The sequence below is a fragment of the Aquila chrysaetos genome, chromosome 5 (assembly GCF_900496995.4).
Source record: "Aquila chrysaetos chrysaetos chromosome 5, bAquChr1.4, whole genome shotgun sequence".
Taxonomy (NCBI): domain Eukaryota; kingdom Metazoa; phylum Chordata; class Aves; order Accipitriformes; family Accipitridae; genus Aquila; species Aquila chrysaetos.
Window position 1 is genome coordinate 72,487,564 of NC_044008.1, and position 19,844 is coordinate 72,507,407.

The 19,844-nt window shown below is 36.3% G+C and overlaps 1 protein-coding gene across 5 annotated transcripts in view; it reads right to left on the minus strand.

Annotated features, from left to right (window-relative positions):
* PITPNC1 (phosphatidylinositol transfer protein cytoplasmic 1) overlaps positions 1-19,844 on the minus strand; it is a 92,893-nt gene that overhangs the window by 10,031 nt on the left and 63,018 nt on the right. For all 5 annotated transcript variants that reach the window (XM_030014457.2, XM_041123297.1, XM_030014458.2 and 2 more), the window contains 3 exons: positions 11,897-11,992; positions 2,466-2,621; positions 1,670-1,733 (listed from right to left, as the gene is read on the minus strand). In XM_030014457.2, the coding sequence (XP_029870317.1) occupies positions 1,670-1,733; positions 2,466-2,621; positions 11,897-11,992 (316 nt within the window). The remainder of the gene's footprint in view (positions 1-1,669; positions 1,734-2,465; positions 2,622-11,896; positions 11,993-19,844) is intronic.

The following is a 19,844-nucleotide window of genomic DNA, read 5'->3' on the forward strand; positions in this document are numbered from 1 at the left end:
AGTTTAGTAGATGTCAGTATTTTTATGATCATTACAGCGCAAGATTTTCATGTGGTATTAAATTTATAAGAACATTGTGATTTCAAAAGCAAATTTTTCTCTATTTTCAAAAAATCAGCACAACGAGTTTGTTGTTAGATTCTAGTGTAAAATTATGCAGGTTTATGAAGTCACTGAAGATGTGTGTGTTTGCACCAGCTGGGCTAGTTGATTATTCCTAAGCAATGCAGAATGTTTCTGAGTTTTGATGAAAGACAGGTGTCATTCTTATCCATGATATGCTCAAAACGGTGTTTCCTGAAGCTTAAGGAAGGTCTAAATAAACATTCTAAAGATATACCCAAATTCCTATTATATGTTACAGGAATGTCCTAGAAACCGTTCTACAAGTATCTATGATTATGGATACATCTTACCAAAAATACATGTAAAAAGCACAAACCCTGTGAGCTTATTTTATAAAATGTAATTGGCTGTTTTGATATTCAGATTACTCTCTACTGTTGAAAGTGCCCATTCCTACAGCTGGTTCATGGATTCAGAACAGCTTTTTTGCATGCAGCTGCTGTTGAATCAGACCCAGTAGACTTTATGTTTATATCCATTTTTCAGAAAGGACATTAGAGCTCCATCTTTCCTTTATTGCAATCCACATTAGCAGTTTAAAACTTTCCTAAAAAGCTGAAATTGTGTTGGATTAGAGGCCTTAGGAGTTTGCAGTATGGAAATGACTGCATGTTAATGCAGTCTTGATAAGAAGCTTTAGTCAAACCTGCATGTGGTTCTCCATATAGATGACTCTTGGCAGGGGCAGCTTCTATCTGCCTATGCATATACGCTGAGATGCATGGGATGTAAAGGATCCCTGTATGCTGCCTACTGGCTGCCTAAAATACAGCCTACTCTTGTTACAAAGAACCTGCTGTAAATGAGCTCCGTATGTTCCAGAGAAACTGAACATAGTTCCATCTCTTTCAGGAACTACTTATACTAGGGCCTGATGATCCATGAAAGCAAATGGAAATCTGTTGTTAATTGTCTTAAGCTTTGCATCAGCCCTCTCCTGGTTTTGGCTGGAATAAAGTTAATTTTCTTCTTAGTAGCTAATATAGTGCTGTGTTTTGGATTTAGGATGAGAATAATGTTGACAACACACCGAAGTTTTAGTTGTTGCTAAGCAGCGTTTATACTAAGTCAAGGACTTTTCAGCTTCTCATACTGCCCTGCCAGCAGAAGCTGGGAGTGCACGAGGAACTGGGAGGGGACACAGCCAGGACAGCTGACCCAAACGAGCCAAAGGGGTATTCCATACCATGTGGCATCATGCCCAGTATATAAACTGGGGGAAGTTCACCGGAGGCACCATGGCTCGGGGATTGGCTGGGCATCAGTCAGCAGGTGGCGAGCAATTGTACTGTGCATCACTTGTTTTGTATATTCTATTATTAGTAGTATTAGTATATTCCCTTCCCTTTCTGTCCTATTAAACTCTTTACCTCAACCCATAAGTTTTATGTTTGTTTTCCCTGATTTTCTCCCCCATCCCACTGGGGGGGGGGGGGGGGGGGGGGGGCGGGAACTGAGCGAACAGCTGTGTGGTGCTTAATTGCCAGCTGGGGTTAAACCATGGCAAGCCCTTTTAAATGGGCTAAATTTCGAGAATACTTACCGTACCACTCATCAACCCAGGCAAAAGCCTGCCGGTGACCAATCAATAGTATGTCTCTGACTACCTGCGAAACAAGGGAAAGGGTAAATACCTCTGCAGCAACAAAACATTCTAGAAAAGTAACACTGTTGTCTTTCAAAGTGATTTAAAGTGAAAAATGTTCTGACAGTTTTGTGTCTGAAAAAACATGCCCTAGAGAGTCAGATATACTGGCTCTGAAGGTCTTGTAGTCCAACCTCCCACGTGAAGTGGATCTATTGCCAACACTGGATCACATCAGCATGGCTTTGAGTAGCATGGGAAGCCATTTGGGAATGTGTACAAAATCCATTAATCTTTGGGCAATCAGATGTTCCAGAACTCTTCTTTTTCCTTGTTAAGTTTTTTAAACATGTGGAAGGTCAATACTCTGAAAAATATTACCATTTGGTTGTTATGCCATTAATTAATTAATTTTTTTGTAGTCTGATTGGAAAACTTCCACTACCTGTTTGTAAGAAATTCTGCACACCATTGCTACATGTACGGTACTCATGTATACTCGTAAATACTTTAGCTCATATATTTATCACAGTATTGAAAACATTATTGATAGTTTTTCTCAACCTTAGACCTGAGCAGCTCCAGGCTTTGTCAATTTTATACCCAGAGGTGAACTCTTTGGCTCTGCTCGAGGTCTGAAAGCAGATTCGGCTGAGCTCCCTAGCTTCTACACAGCCAAAGTTACATTCCTGTGCTGGGTAGTACTCAAGTTCTGCTTATGTGAAGGATAAGAAACAGGTCCTGTTTCACTGACCTTGTGTACAAATTGCTCTACTCTGGTTTGAAGTCCCCAGACTTCAAATTTCACAGTCACGAGTTTGTAGGAACACATAATTGGCTGATGTGTCTCTCTCCAGCCTTCTTTTAATTGGCCTCTCCCAGTCTTCTGTGACTTGAAATATTTAGGATCCTGCAAAACAAAGGAAACATACTGGGAAACGCAAGAGAGGAAGTCCTGTTCGTCAGTTTGCTAAAGTAAATGTTTTGTTAAGACATAAAATATGCAAACATGCTAATAAACATTATGAAAAAGTAATATGAATTTGACTTAAATAGGCACTAGGATATACTAAAATCCAATCCTGCCTTTTATCCAACACAGCCAGTGAATTGATGGCAGCATATTCTTGGAGATGCTTTGACAATCATATCATCTAGGACATTTTCTGCTACAGGAAAATATGTTATTGCAAGTCATTACAATACAACGCACTCCAAGTGTTATTTATGGCCTTTGGAAAAAAAATGTTGCTTCTTCAGAGCTTGCTTTACCAATACTCTCTCAGTGTGACTTACTAGTAATTTCTACCCATGCCTGTCTTCCTGAAATCATGTCCACTTTCAGCTTTGACACATCAACACTGATGTGACCCTGACAAAGCCATTTTCAATTTTAAGTGAACTTGTATATTCAGGTGGCCAGCTAAATATGAAACTCCTCCAATTTAGCCATTTCTGATTATAACCGAGTTATGAGCAAAACACTAATTTTGACTCTGTCTCTCTTTTACGAACTGGAAAATCAAATAAATTGGTGTTGAAATTACAACAGCAAGACCAAAAAAAAAGTAAGGACATTAGTTCATCTTTAAAGTTTACTTTTATCTGTACAAGTTACAGTTTTATCTATCAAGGAGTTATTTTCTATATTGGTATAATCTCATTTCACTTTATGTCCAATCCTGCTAATTACATCTTGTAAATAGAAATAATTTACAGTTAAGCATTGCTTTTTAAAACTTGAAAATAATGTAGTTTCAGTAGATTCATAGTGGATCTTCTAAAATCTGTCTTTAAGAATAACCACCAGTGCTCACCTGTGTTGCCCTTCCCAAAGCTGAGATCTGGGAAGATCTTTTAAATCCATCCTTTGTTATAAAAGCAGTTAAACATGTATTTAACTATGTGCTTAAATTATGCACTAAATGGAAGACAATCAGGAGAAAAACTAAGAAAAAATTGATAAGACCACTCTGATCTTCATTTTCTTTCATTCAGTATGAGCTTCTATATCATGCAGCGTTCCTTTTTTCTAATGTTTAGTTATCTCCTGACTTAGCTTCTGATTTTACCTATAAACTGGAGCTCTGTCATTAAAGCTTCTTTACAAAGCTCTAATGAGGTGATAGTCTTTCTTCCCTGTGAAAGTCATTGCTTTTATTGCTGACATATTCTTTTCTAAATAGAAACTTCAAGCTCGCAGTATAATAAGGTTTCAATGTTAAATCACCATAAAAAACAATTCGGCGTCATCATATATCAGAGTGACATACCACTGTGTATCACAACTCATAGTCACATGCTGTTGCCAATCTTCTCACTCAGTAAAGCTTGACCTCAGATTGATCTAGATATTTTCTGGTTGAAAGAGTTGTTTTATAACTGATCATTGCCTGAAGCAATCAATATAATGACAACAACAACAACAACAACAACAACAACAAAGACATAATATTCAGAAAGATATAAAATTCTACAACAACAACAACAACGGGAAGAATGAAGACATAATATTCAGAAAGATGTAAAATTCTAGTAGGTGGTTCCTTGAATAAGGAAATAATTACAGAAAATATGATTTCAAATATTCCACCAAAATATTCCAGTGTAAAATAAGTATTTCTAAAAAGGAAAATAGTTTCAAGCAAGGAAGGGTCTGCTGTTTCTTGCATACACATAAGGTGCTAGTGTGATGGAGCCATTGTCTTGATTAAGCGTTTCAGATACGCACTTTAATAATACCGAGAGTTATACTTTATATCTCTTCAGCGATAACCAGATCTATAATGGAATAACTTCAATGCAGTCCAAAGGGATTTAATGTAATGAATTTGAGTCAGTATCAAGTATTCAGAATTTATAAATAAAAATTAAATAATGAACTGCTACCCTGCATGACTGCTCAGTCATGCATAAAACTTGTGTCTTGTTCAAACTGCAAGAACCCTCTGGATGCTGTGAAAGCAGTGTTTTGGTTTGTTTTGTTTTTGTGAAGTTAACACAACAGGCAAGGGGATTCACAGTGGAAATAATTCTTAAATTGGTGGCCCACAAATAATCCACCTCCTGCAATGCAATTCATCTGTGACATCACTTTCAGCTGCAAATTCCTTTAACGGTGCCCAGAGATGGCATCTTTCTTGAAGGACATGATGTTTAGTCACAAATTGGCTGGACAGTTTCAAGCAAAGAGCCAGGCAATGATGGACAGTATGGGCACCTTATATACCTAATAGCTTTTATGGAAATTCCTGCCTTTCTGGAAACATTAACATATTGATACTATAAAACTGTAGACCGATGAATGGAAGCCAGGAAACAGAAAAAATTCAGAGGAATAGATTTCCAGACTGCTGTATGAAAGATCAAGATGTTAAAGATTTTATTGAGTGCTTGCTCAAGTGAGCTAAAACTCAAAGATTGCCTGTAAACTGAGTAGTGGGATGTAAGATACACAGCAACATTAAGCAAAGTGAACTTGACAGTTTAATCTCTGGCCATTAATTCAAACGGCATGAGTGTTTTACAGAGGTGAGTTGTTATTGTAAGTAAAACTAACATCACTGGGCTTTTTACCTGGATGCTAAAAAAGTAGGTGTTTAAAAAGGTCTTGGACTATTTTAGAAAGACACAAATTCTGGCTCAGCAATTGCTTGTGCTATGGTTCATAAGAGGAAGTATTTAGGGGAAGAATCTCTATGTTTATCTCTATATTTTGCATATATTTACACCTTTCATAGGTCTGCTATTGGCCACAGCCACAGGGAGCACACCACGCCAGAAGGACCTTTGGTGTGACCAGGACTGATCCAAAGCCCACTGAAATCAATGAGAAATTTGACATGAAACCCACAACCTAGAATTATTTTATGTGCCTAACTCATGGCTTCAAATTGCCAGATTAAGATCCACAGCCTGGAATCCTTTCTGCAATTAGGCATATAAGGTCCTTCTGAAAAAAAAAAAAAAAAAAAAAAAAAAAAAAAAAATTAAGCAGGGATGATAATTTTCTATTAAATGCAAGTAGAAATAATATTGGTACACAGCACTGCTGCTCCTCCTGGCTTTCATGCTGTAGCTCACTGATTAGGTTAGTCAGATAGAACAAATTAGACTCATGTGCCATGCTCGCATCTCTCCAGGTCCCAGGAGGAAGCGCTGAGCACCTGTCTGTACCGATCATGGCCGTTCCTTACTCCTCCTGTGAAAGGTATGGCAATTTGCAAAACATACCAGAGGCACCAGGCTAGAGTGAAGAAGCTTGCTCTAGGCAGGAATTGTGGCTTGTGTTTGAAACACTTCTGTCAGTGACTAGAAACTGGGCAAGCTGATCTTTGGTCTGACCCCATTTTTAGGTTATTATTTACACCATTAGTTTTTTGTGTGCCTTATTTTTGCTTTTAGCCACCCATGCCTTCCTTTCTAGAGAAGCCATAATCCAAAGAATACTGTGTCTATTCACTGTTTTCCCCTTAATTTATCTACTGGCAAAATCCTCAATCTGTTTTAAATGTAATGGCATAGCTAAAATCTTTTTGTTTAAATAACCTTCTCGTCCTTTTATCAGACACAATTTATTAGGAAAGCCCATCTGGCAAATCCTTTTGCTACAGAAGAGCAAAACCTACCCTGTATTTGCAATACATTATTGCCAGGTGCAGAGTGATTTAAAAATAGCACTTCTGCTAACATAGCATAAACATCATTACCCATGAGTTGGGCTTATTTGAGAATAAAATGTAAAAACACAATAAAATAAAATAAAATAAAATAAAAGCCACAGTGTGATGGATATGGTTTCTAACACAGCATTCTCCCAGTGTTACTCATTTACACCATGTCTGGCGGGTCCTGGGTCAACATGCTTATTGTTGGAGATTCCATTATTTAGCATTTCTTTACTTAACCTTCCTCATGGATTGCAGATGTCATGGGCATCAGACGTGGAATTATAACCCCCTTTCCAGGAGGCAAGCACCAATGTGTTGACAATATAGCACTGGGTTGTTGCAATGCCTTTTCATATTTAATTCTGAAATGTTATTTTTTACTTAAATAATGAAATCAATTCATTGTTTACAGAAAACTTCCAAATCTGAATGGATATGCTTTCCCTTAGCTTTGCTGTGGTATCAGGCATGATTTGAAGATGCCATACTATTCTGCAGCTGGCAACACCTCCTTTGTCTGTATGCTGGAAGCCTGCACAGAACATCTTGTTAGCCTTGTCACCGATCTGTCTCAAAAATTACTTGCTGCTTGTACGGCCATTTTAGCATGGAAAAAGATCCCCAAGCTGAATATGCTCTCCAGAGATGAAAGTGCATTATGCTTATGCCATGCATCCTATCCTCTTACTGGAAGGTACTCAGATGTCCCAGAAACAGATTCTTCCTTCCTTCCTTTTAATGCATGGATTCATTTTTTCAGACTCCTATTGCAATATATTCCACCATCGTGCTTTTGAAGTGCAGTCAATTTTTTTTCCCCTTTAAGCTGAAGACCATTTTGTTTGATCTTAAATTTCAGAACCAAGCCTTCATGGTTTTAATATATGTGATCTGGCATTTCACCATCAGCTGTAGTTGCTAGGTTTTGGATTTCAGCTTATATAGCCAGGGCTCTGGAAAGATTTGTTGATGTAAAGATGCTACTATAGACATCTATGTGGAGTAATTTTTTAAAGACATCTTTTTTAGTCCCTTTGAATTTCCATTAAAATGTATTTTCTGGAAGACCCAGCTAAATACGTAAGAATTGTAAATATTGGGACAGTTCTGAGGTGTTAAAATATGATAAACCAGCCAGCCTTTATATAAGCTCACAAGTGAAGTTAGTAAGGAAAAGGAAATTTTCATCTGTTTTTGCTATGCCCTGTACTTACTGAACTACTGTACTGACATGTTGCACACATTCACTGTGGGGGCTGAGCCAGCTGTATTATTTCAACTACCATAATTTTCTGGCTCTGTAACGTGATAGAGTTTTTGTTATTCTGAAAGCACCTGGACAGTAGTAAGCTGGACCTATTACAGTGCAGCTGTGTTAAAGTGAAAGAAGCCAGCAATTGAAGAAGAAAACTGCAGCAGCTGCATGAAATCTTTCTGTTTGGAGGTAACTTAAAAGTTTATTCCATTTGTCCGACTCTAAACTGCTTTGTTATAAACAGGAAATGAAACACTGTTAAATTTTGAGAACTTGAATATGTTCACAAAGAACATTTTGCTCAGTAGCTCACATCTACAGTAGATATTTCATTTCAGTGAATGATTCACTTGAGGCCCTCACTCTTCAGCATAGCTCAGTTTTATTCTTTTCTACAATCCAGATAAATATATATGTCTATATTGGGAATACGTGATGGCTGGTGATATATATTCATTGACGGTAAAGTCACAAGGAAATTACTTTACAGAACGTACAACTACTCTTACCTGTAGGCTTGTACATTCTTTATACAGAAGTAAAAAATTTGTATTCAATGTACCATGTACATTCAGATTTGGAAACATATGTGAGTCCTTACAGAATAACAGGCAAACCTGTTAGCTTGGATCTAGATTCAAGCCTTCTCAATTTGGAACCTCACATTTAAACTTCTTACAGGTTTAAAGATTTTTAGGGCCATGCTTGTAAAAAAAAAAAAAAATAAAAAAAATTATATAAGATGTGGCAGCACTGCTAAGTATTCTGGTGGCTACTTCACAATGAAGTTTGTAGATGGTCATTAAGTTAATTTTAAGTCATCTGCTTTGGAATACCCAGAATTGCTGCAGTTATACCTCCTCCAGTCTTCTACAAAGGCAAATCTTTTGACAGCAGAAATCAGTATACCTCCATGGAAGACAGAATTGGACTCTGTGTATGTGTTTGTAATAGCTAACAACTGTCTTCTGATTCACTGTTTACTCGGTGATTTAAGTCCTTTTGTGCATACACTGACAGATAAGCCCTCTATTCTTAAGGGAATTCAAATCACTTGGATGATTCTGGTCAAGAGATCACTCAGTATTATTGGCAGAGGTTCCTTTAAAGTGTTCCTCAATGTAACAACAGCTATCCGTAAGCCTCCAGCTAACTGTATTTTTTACTTTTCAATTTTAGTTGATATTTAGAAGGAGAGAAAAAGCAGATATACACAAAGTTGAATTCAATCACTTTCCCTTCAACTGTCATGACATTTTCATGGAATGCTTTTCCTCTCTCATCAGTACCAGCACAAGCCAAAATGAGCTATGCAATTCAAATCAAATATTATACATATGAAGATGTTTTATACATTTTGTCTATTTATGTGTGAAACATTATTATGTAAGTTACAATGGAAGGAAGAATATAGATCTGTTTATAAGATTCATGTCAGGGCAACTGAAAAATAATTTTTTAGATCATAGGTGCTAGGAAGCAGAGAACGGTTGCTTCACTTGTTTGTACTGAGCCTGATGCTGTGGGTCCCTTGGATATCTCCTGAACCCGCCTGTGGTAACTGTAATATTATTACCTCTGTTGATGATACTGGTGTAATACATACACAACCATATCTTCTGTTTATATAAATGAGAAAAACAACACTAAAGCTGCTGTGGTTCATTCTGTTATAATCAATGAGTTATCTGATGCACTAACTCAAAGAAAGGTCGCAGTCATATTGTAGAAAGGGTCTTTTCATACAGAGGGCTCTGAAAAACTTATGATATTGACCCAAACAGTTTATGAAGGATAACTGAGTGCTTTAAAGCTAAAAATAATGGAAAACACAAATACTAGCTTAATAGCAACTATGGAATTAGTGCTGTCTGATCATATCAGAAATCGTCCCATCTGCAAGCAGGCTCATAAGCACTAACAAAGAGCAAGCAGTTGAAGAAGTAGTGTGTAAAAGGTTTACATTATTTAAGTTACCTCTCTAATATACAGTAATACAACTAAATAATGAAATTTGCTGTTAAAAACTGAAGTATATTTTTAATTGAAGAGGGATGCACTTTTCTCCGGATATAAAAGAAATTTAAAGATCATTTCTAGAAGCTGCTAAGTATGCTGACCCTGATACAGAACCTGCTTAATTTTAAGCATGTGAAAGATCCATTGAAATGAAGAGATTACTAACATGCCTGAAGTTAAAAATCATTCTCATTGGACTTTCTGGATGGGAGTCAGAACACTTATCCCGTGGGATCTAATTCTTAAATCCTGAGGATTGTACTTCACTTTTAATCTTTAAACTTAGTATCAATTCAGATTAAATGATCTAAAAGCAGCCAAATTGTTGTTATTAGTGTAACTAAAATACCTATCTAAAGCTTACAGTAAATGGTTTTCAGTTATCTCTGAAACTGTTATTTGGAAAACACGGACCGTTTCTCATTTACATAGTTACTTTTTTATGCTGTTCTGACTGAAAACAGACGGAAATTACAGTTACAAACATTTAAACTCTTTTTATAGTCCCTAAATTATGTAAGAGGCCTCATCAGAAATGGGAATTTGGCTTCATGTTCATATGGTAGCATAAAAACCCAATAGTTTGTAAACTTTGGAAGATAGTGAATTCGACTATTATTTATTCAATATCAATTACAGTATGTGCACAGTTAAATGCTAAGGTGTTCTCTCTATTTTGTATGAATTCTGAAACAGAATTTGGTAGCCAACATACAAATCATCCATCAGTACAGAAAAAACAACAGATGCTGCGCTATTTTTGTTGTTTAAACCCATATAAAATTCCATTTTGCTTGGAATCAGGTCTCTAGATTTGTCTTTGAAATAACAACACAAAGACCCTGAAATTATCTTCTCACGTAACATGAGGCTGGTTTTCTATATCATATGATTAATCATATGGAAATTATGCTTAATAATTGGCTATTAAAAATGGTACGGAAAGCTGAAAAGCTAGATGTTACCTTCATGTTTACAATTACTGGAAGTGCACACACTGAGATGAAAAATCTTACGTGATTTCTGTAAAACACAGTCAAATACTGACCCGTTCAATAGCAGCAGTCATTCCTAAATGGAACCAGAAGACCGTGGAATTCAGATAAGATGATGGGACCAATAAGCTGTTTCATGAGGTGTTATGTAATTTTTGGTATGAAACAGATGGATTTCATTATCTAAAGAAACTAATAAAATTATCTTTCATTCTACTATATACCCAATTATGTTTTATGATCCGTACATAAAATGTGAAATAGGATCTATAAATGGAAGATAACAAGTACCTGACTTTTTTAGTCTGAAAATCATGTCTCCTATGGTATAGAAATATATTCATTGGCAAGTCTTCATTTTCTATCCTAAAAATGATTATGTAGTCTCGTTTTGTATAGTCAAACAGCTGCCATACTCATTGCCAGCTATGAATATATACTTGGCTCCAGAGGCAAACCATATCTCCAAAATTAAATGCAAGCATAGATTTGATCGTTCCTCTCTAGCTACTCGTTATGAACCATCATTTTTCAAGTCTGAGGTTAAAACATTGAGACCTCATCTTCATTTGCATGGTGGCTGCTGATTTCCAGACAGTGAATTGCATTGACCTAAAAGAAACATGCTCTTCAGAGATGTGCACTATCAAATATACATGGGAGCAATTTCCAAGGGAATTTTAAGAGAGTGAATGTGTCTCCTGCCATTGAAGTTTTTTGGCAGATTTACTGCAGTATGTAGTATACTTCAGTCCCTCTTGGTCTCCTGTCATGGTCGCCCCTGAGCAACTGTGCATCAACCCAATTCTCGCTGCAGCATATCTGTCCTTTGCCTGGGCTTAGGCACTTTGCATGACTTATTAATTGGGGCGGGATGCAAATAAGGACAACAGTAATGTTTAAAACTGCTCAGACCTGGAAACACTTAACTGAGCTTCAAGATTCAAAGAAAAGTCCTTTTCTACTTTGAACGCATTCAGCTGAGTATCAAAGGTCTGGTACAGGATATGTTCTGATAAGGGTATGAAAGCATTTCAAAAGGTTGGAGGAATCATCTGCAAAAGAAAGTGTCAGACAATCTAGACAGAGAAGTTGCTATCTGCTTCCCCTCTAAGCGAAAGCTTTTTAAATACTACCGACCAGCAAGATTTTGTACCAAAATAAGATTGTTTTGATTCCTATCAAGGCTTTCCTGCAGCCTTTTACATTCCCTTCTTCACCATTTCACAATCAAGTTGTCTCTTACCTCTGATTCTTTGTAATAGCGCTCAGGAATTTCATCACTGGCAATATCAATAAAGCAGACTTCTCGCTCCAAATCTTTAGCTTCTTTGTCAAAAATCTGCAAGAGTTAAAGGAATACAACACTGTAACAGAACAACACCCTTACAAAATCCACCTGGAATAATGGTTACAAGCGGTTTCAATGACTTGTGCAACATAACGTATTTCAGGCTTGCGCCTGAACAGCTTCTGATGTAAGATGCTGAAGTTTTTGGAGGGACACAGTCACATTCTCTAGCCTACTGCAGACATCAAAGGGAAGAAAACGGGTGTTCTCAAGATCATATATGAGCAAGGTATTCCTAAGCAAGATTAACAACAGTTTGAATGAATTATGCCACAGACTTTTTTGGGGAACAATCCACTATGTCAGATCAAGAGACAGTGGACTGTTAAATACAACACATCGTTTTCAGTACTAACTGCTCACACCGCTGTTCTTCCTTGTGCTTTTTGGAATGGAGACTTCAGTCACAAACGGTAAAGTCAATAACTAGGATTGGTTTTATTGTGTTCTCTAATCTTTGAACTAGATTCCATCACTGTGTAAAAAACCTGACTTTCTGGACTTTGGGTGTTTCCAGCCTTTCCACGCTAGGGACAATAATGAAATGCAGGTGTTTTGTGTGAACTAGTCAGGCTAAGTTGCTGTTATGCCGAGAATCAAAATTTTGGTTGAACTGCCCTCAGTGGAAGCTGGAAACTTCCACTATCCATCTGTGCACACATAGAGCTTATTTTCATTTTAATCCTTTAGGACCTGGTTTTGAATACCAAGTCTTTTGTTCTATGCAAGGCAAATGATGGGTGTATTTTGAAAATGCAGGTCATTTGCATCTGCAGCGTAGTATACTTCTGTGTCCATAATTTAATCATTTAGGCATCTTAGTGACCCATGTGGCTTATGCTATGTCTGCAATAAATTTCTACTCATGATTCTGGGACTTGGAAATAGTGACTAGTTAAAAGGCTATCATGAATTAGTGCCACAAAATTCAGGGAAGATGTGCATACACTGTCAAGATCAATAACAAGCTAACGATGTGTTTTTTCCTTTGGGGCACAATGTTCTATAGCTAAGGTTTCCAGAAAGCATAAATATTTTTGTTTTCTTTTTTTTTTTTAAATAAATGTAGTGAATGCTCTGTTAATTTAATTTCGTTTCATTTCATTTCATCCTAGAGGAACACTTAAAAATACAAAATGCCAGCAACTATTCAGTAACAAGAATGCTACTTTATTATTTCTGAAAGAAATGTGGCTGCCCATTTAAAGCATTCAAAGTGAGCAAGGGACTACAATGAGCAAGTATACCAGCTGATAAGGAGAACATTGCTCAGGAAATCATAATTCAAATAAATGAAAAGCTGAAGTTTGACTCTACAGTTTTAACTTGTCTTGGTAGTTAACAGTACTGGAATAAAACAGGCAACACTGAATGCTTACTGAACTGGGTATAAAATGTTAACATGTCTGCAACTGCAGAAGAACAGAACAAAGGGAAACTCCAGTCTGTTTTTATTTGTGTACTTATTTTCCTACTCCAATCCTTGTTTTGCAAAAAATTATGTTGATTATTTGAACAGATTTGAGCTGAGAGGTCCTTCTCCTGTTGTGCTCTTTCTTCGAATTGGGGTACATTTTTTTAAACAACTGTTATGTTTTCTATATATAATATAGGTCACTTTTTATAAGCTTCCTCGCTTGCTTTTTTCCTAAACAAATTCAGATAAACAGAGCAGGCCCTCGATGAAATCAGCTGAACTATTTCTGGAACAATATGCATTTCACCATAATCTCTGAGCTTTAAATAAAATATTGGAGATTTCTCTTAAATGGACATTATCAGGTCAGCTGAGGCTCTGAATCAGTACGAGGTTTAAATACAAGCCTAATATATTTAAGCACATGCACATCTCTGCACATTTGCAAGGACCTAAATTGGGACTGTTACCCAATATCTGATGTGAAGAAATGTGCCCTGCTCTGTTACAGGCTTGATCCACACATTGCACCTCTAAGTAATATAGTCTTAAATTCTTCTTCTCTCTTTAAAATGCTTTGATAGAAGTGGGGATGACAGATGCCTTTGCCAATCTGTCAAAACCAGGAGGAATTTTTCAACCATTTCAACTATGCCTTATTTGCCGCTTAGGCTATCTCTGACCATTTCCTCCATTCCAAAAGTTTGTTGAATGACATTCTCGCTTCCCTTTGCTGGCAGAAGTCGTTGTCTAATCATTTATGCTTCTCCCCTTCTTAGATTGTCCTCACAAGATTTGCAGATAGAGATTTAATCTTCTCATTCTATCAGCAGTAGAAAATAGGAAGTCATTAGAGAACAAGACTGATTTCTTAGCTCTAATTCTCTTATTGCCTCTCCTAGCCACATAATCTGGGATTGTCTTAAAACCTGTAGGGAGGATGGGTTTATTGCATTTGTGATCAAAAAGACTAGAGAAATTTAAAAGTTTTAAAGGAAGAGATTAAAGGCCACGAAAAGAAGCATAAGGCTCCCAATCTGTGCAACTGTATTTGCAAATGTGCAGAAAATGAATGGTGAGAACAATCTGTATCCTTAAGAAGATGATGTAGAAAGGCAGAATATTAAATATTATAGTGGAAAGAAATGGACAGGCTTTACATTTGGAAGCCAAGTAATTAATTGAGATTGAAATACATGATCAAATAGAAAACAAAGACATTCAGGCTGAAGCGTCGTTTTTTGCTGTGATTTTTTTTGGGGGGGGGGGTGGTGGTGGTGACAGCTTTTTTACAACAGACAAACATTCATACATTTCCACTTTCTAAGAGGAATGAATCATTATTTAGACTAATTCACCCACAGAATGACAAAAAGTGGAAGAAAGGTTTTAATTGGGTCATCTTTACAATTGTCAATAGTTTCTTTTGGGAAAATTTTCAAAAAAAACCCTGGCAGATGATTCTAGTACCTCAGGAAAGAAAGACCATACAGGATACTGCAGAAATATAAGTGCAGCTATATTTAAAAATCTTTCCTTCATTTTCCTCATGACCTACAATGACATGTCCTAGCAGATACTTTGCTAGTGACTTCTCTTTGCCTTGTAGCCAAAGCCAGAACAGAAAGTCAGGTTATGAGATGATGGTAAGCCAACAACAAATTTAATATCTTTTTTCTACAAGCTCCTTTCCCATTCTTCTTTTTCTTCTATCTTCAGGCTAAGTTGTTGGCTTCAACCTCATTCAGATGTATGTAATCCAAAATTTAACTTTTATGGAAAATCACCACAGCTAACTTGGTTTAGATGTAAATAGTATAAAGCCAGACTCTGCTGAATCCATTAAGTACATTCACACTGGCAAACTCCTCACTCATCTGTACTACTAAGACTCTGAGGGTCAAATCTGTGCTTGTTTGGCCTGGCTTTGTTTCATAATATATGATTCTCTCTTGTGATGTTTTTTTTCTATCAAGAGCAAAGAAGGTATTCAAGGGATTACCAGCTGGAAAGTTGTCCGTCTCTGTCTTTACTACAAAATGTTTTTTTTTTACCAGCCTAGATACAAGGAGTTTGTGGTCAGAAGGCAGCTAATTTACATTTTAAACACTAATACATACAGGACAAAATTTCCTGTGGAAACAGTTAAATAACAGGTCAACTTAGAAATAAAGACAAGTTGTTAGAGATGAAAGTGATAAGGCAACCTATATAGAAAATTCCACACTATAAACAAACAAGTTTGGAAACGGGTGTGTTTTTTTCTGAAAGCTATTTTTTCCGTCCCTTGTAAGGCTTTGGGTGAGACAAGATCACTATGTTTTCCTTACTTGTTATGTTAGATCCAGATAGTCAGCCATTGCTGAGAAATGCAGCTAAGGCAGAGAAATTAAACAGATAAGAGCTAAAAGATTTTTTTTCCCAAAAAAGCAGAGCACTCCTAAATTAATTACAGGCAGGTAATACGGTAGCAAACATGATTATTATTCCATATGCTAAGTAATCAGACACCTGTGCCTATCTACAAACTGAATCCAAAATGACTACATTGTTCAATGCATAAATGTAATTTATTAAGATGAGAATTTCTCCTATAAATCAAATTTCCTCTTCCATTAAATCCTTCTTTGAGTTAACATCTATGCCTGAAAGCATTGTTCTTCCCTCTCTGCCTCCCCATTCCCTGCCCTGCCAACAAAGCCAACAGGCATCCCTATGAACTTAAATCTTAACTTTGCAGTAGCTGGATATCACAAGATGACATCTTAGTGGGATAGGCAGGCTATGACATGAATGGCATGACAAAAATATCTTTAAACATTAGAATTTGAAATGAAATTAAATTTATCTCTGCCTTTCTCACTATTATATTGATCACTCATTGTCATCGAGCTTCAAGAAAATGCAAAAAATACAGTACTCAGCTAGAAGAGTTCCCAAGCTTAAATGCATATATGCAACATATATCCTTCTTTTTTAATTCAAATATTGATATTTCACTGAAGTTTTGGGGTTTTCTCTCTATTTTCTCCCACCCCTGAAATGTAGTCTAGCTATGCAGCTTGCAGGTGTTTAGCAATTTATATGATGACGAGCGCTTTCTGTGAGCAGAATACATATGTATCCATCATTTGTAGGATGGTTTAAATCTAGATTTCATAGTATGTGAAAGTTAGAGGTATAATTGCAGTAAGGACTGCAAGAATGATCCTTTTTTTTTTTTTTTTCCTCCTATTAAAAAAGGTAAACTCTGGCACAAAACCTACTCTCCACCTTGAAATTCTCATCTCCTTAGATTGCCATCGTCAGAACTACTGGCTAGTATCCAATTTATTATTACAGCATCCTTTAGCAGGCTGTGTCATCTGGTCCACTTTAACTTTCATTTTTCTGAAGGAAAATTTGGTCTAAAATAAAAGAACACCTACTTAGAACTTGATGTATGGAGTTTTATTCAGCGTATAACTTTTTGGTAACTCACGTTCCAACCTCAGTTACCCGCAAAGTCCATTAATTTACTTCTGAGATTTACTTGGGCGAAGATTACAGGAATTGACCAATTTCAAACCTGTTCACTGGCTAAAATTATTTATGTGGACACACATAATGGGGAGCAATTCTTCTATGGAAAAAGATTGAATCTGTCCCTGAGAGCAGTAAATTTGGCTCACTGAACGGCATGGGAATATCACTGTCTGCTGCCGAGTGGAAGAGGCAGTTACATATTTATCAGCAGCGTTGCTCCCTGCTCCTTTTATCTCCATGTCACGACTCCTCTATTATTCCATCTCTTATAAAATATCTCATTTAGATTTGTACTTTCTGAACAGAGAAATGTATTTTTATGTAATTATGCCAAAGTAGCTATGCTTCCAAGACCATACTAGACTATCAATAATATTTACTGGGATTAGTTTTTTTTTAAGTCACATCTATTTCAAGTGCTAGATTTACTAATTAACTTCAGCAGTTCATTTAGAAAAATCAAAAAGTAGAGGCACAACCACAATACTTGTTCACACTCTCTGTCAGTATGGGCCTTATCTAATGTTCTGTGATAGCCATATGTGCTTGGGACATACTGTTTGTAGTTATGTTCAACAAAAAGAGAGCTCTTCACACAGAAGGAATTTTAGGCTAAACTCTCCACTTGTTTGCCTGTATTTTTTGAGACTTATTAGAGGGGGAAAGCTTCACAAAAATCAAGATTTTTCATTGCAAATTATACAGGACACAAACAGATACTCAAGACCATCATGCAGAAAAAGTCCAGGTGCAAATAAAATCATCCCTAAAAGTGACCCTAGCTTTGATTTTGACATGTTTTGCAGTGATGCCTAGCCATCCTTTAGAAAATTTACAGGATGATATCCTGTGGTGCAGTAAGGCTAAGCCAGGGCACAGCTGAATCCATTTCAGCTGAAATCAGTGTTTCATGGCTGTTTCCTTAAATAGCAAATTTAAATTTAATTTACATATGCTATATTGAAGTTTGTTACAACCTAGTTCTATGTTACTAAAATAGGAGACAAAAATAAGAGGAAAAAACCACCCTAAAACCAGCAAAACTAGAAATGGCTTTTCTTCTTAGCTGGCCATACCTAAAATTTATTTTACTTTAGTCAAATGTTTCACAACCAACACTTCAGAAATACACACTAAGCATAAAGCATGATGAAGCATCACTTGTAGGGCTGCAGAATTAGAACTCACCATCAAGAAAGGATTTTCTAACTTTAAATGATGGCACTGCAATTTACTTAGGTAGCATATCAAATAGTATCTGCTATTAGCTGGCTGGTTTTAGTGTGCTCAAGCTATTAATGTGTCAAATGATACTGGTGTTAATTTATAACTATATGGAATACAGAACTACCTCTTGTTTTCATTTGGCAAATGGTCATTCTGAGACATGCATTTTCAACACTATATTATCTCTGAAAGGCAAGAAACACTTTGATAATATATTTTTCTCTTGATTGACAAAGAATTAATGTTGTAACTCCCATGACTTTATCAGCATTACTGAGCCATACACTTACAAAAACTTGCCCAATGATACCCATACTTTGCAATCTTGAAATACAACTCTGCCTCGAAATCTTGACTCCACACCTTCATTACCCTTGACAATAATGTTATTCTTGCTAATATATATCATGGCCCTTTAACAAAAAGAAAGAATAAGTTATTTTAAGATTTTGCATGTTATTCTTTAATAATCAGGATCCAGCCATTGAGTTTTCCAGAGCAAAATGTTATGCTACAAAGAGCAAGGCACTGTTACATACAGTGAATTTCCATTATTGACAACTATTGGATCATTTTTACAAGCTGTACTTTTTTTACTTTCCCCAGGCACTATCAGACAGCAAAAATTCACTTCCCAAGTATAAGCAGAAATTAATTTTGTGACTAAAAAACAAAACAAAGCAAACCAACAAAAACCGGTCAAACATAATGATCCTTCTGCAACAAACAGGAAAACTGAAATGTCTCTGTAATTCAGTGATTTGCTTGAACAGTGCCTTCACTCTACCCTTCCTCTACCTTAAGCTACAGACTGCTTTTTAGAAATTTTCACCAGGACTAGACTGTGGCATGCAAGAGTAGACACGGAGCTGCAGTGCATAAGATCACTGTGCATTGATTACAATATCTACTAGAGCCATGTGGTGGATCCTTTGTAATCAAGAGAAAGCCTAAGTTGGTACATTTCCCACTAAAATAAAAAAAACCCAAAATGTGTGTCTGTACTGTACACTGAAAGGGTAAGAACAGAGATGGGAGAAAAGTGAGAGCAATACACCATTTAGAATAAAATTAGCCTTATGTGACATAAATACTGACCAATCAATAGACTGTTAAAAGAAAATAATATCTGTTCAAATAAAAAAAGAGGTTAACAAAGTCTGCTCATGAAAACCACAGACTAATAATTTATTCACAAACAAGCGATAAGTTATACCACTCCTGCCTGTGATTTCCGACCATTTCATTAATTAGATAACCTTAAGAATTTTCTTGTATTTAACTTGTGGTTTTAATACTCAAAACATAGACTTTGTGTATCTATATTCAAATTCCCTAATTGCTAATTTTTCTTAGGGGAAAAAAAGTGTGCACTGCGTGATTAATATGCACTTTTATAGCTTGTCTGTGTTCACTGAAGCTCTCTGGTGTAGGCACCTGCACTTCCCTCTTCCCAGCAGTTCCCACTGCAACCTTGACTTACATAAGCAGCTAAAGATGCAATAGGGAAGCAGTATTTTCACATACTCTACAGATACCACCTACAGTGTCATTTACATTTTATAAAACATTCTAATTTTTATTTTAAATTACAAAATGGAATTTCTAAAAGTAAAATAAAAATAAAATTTCTCTTTAAACTAACAAGTTTACTTCTTAAAAGACCCATAAAAG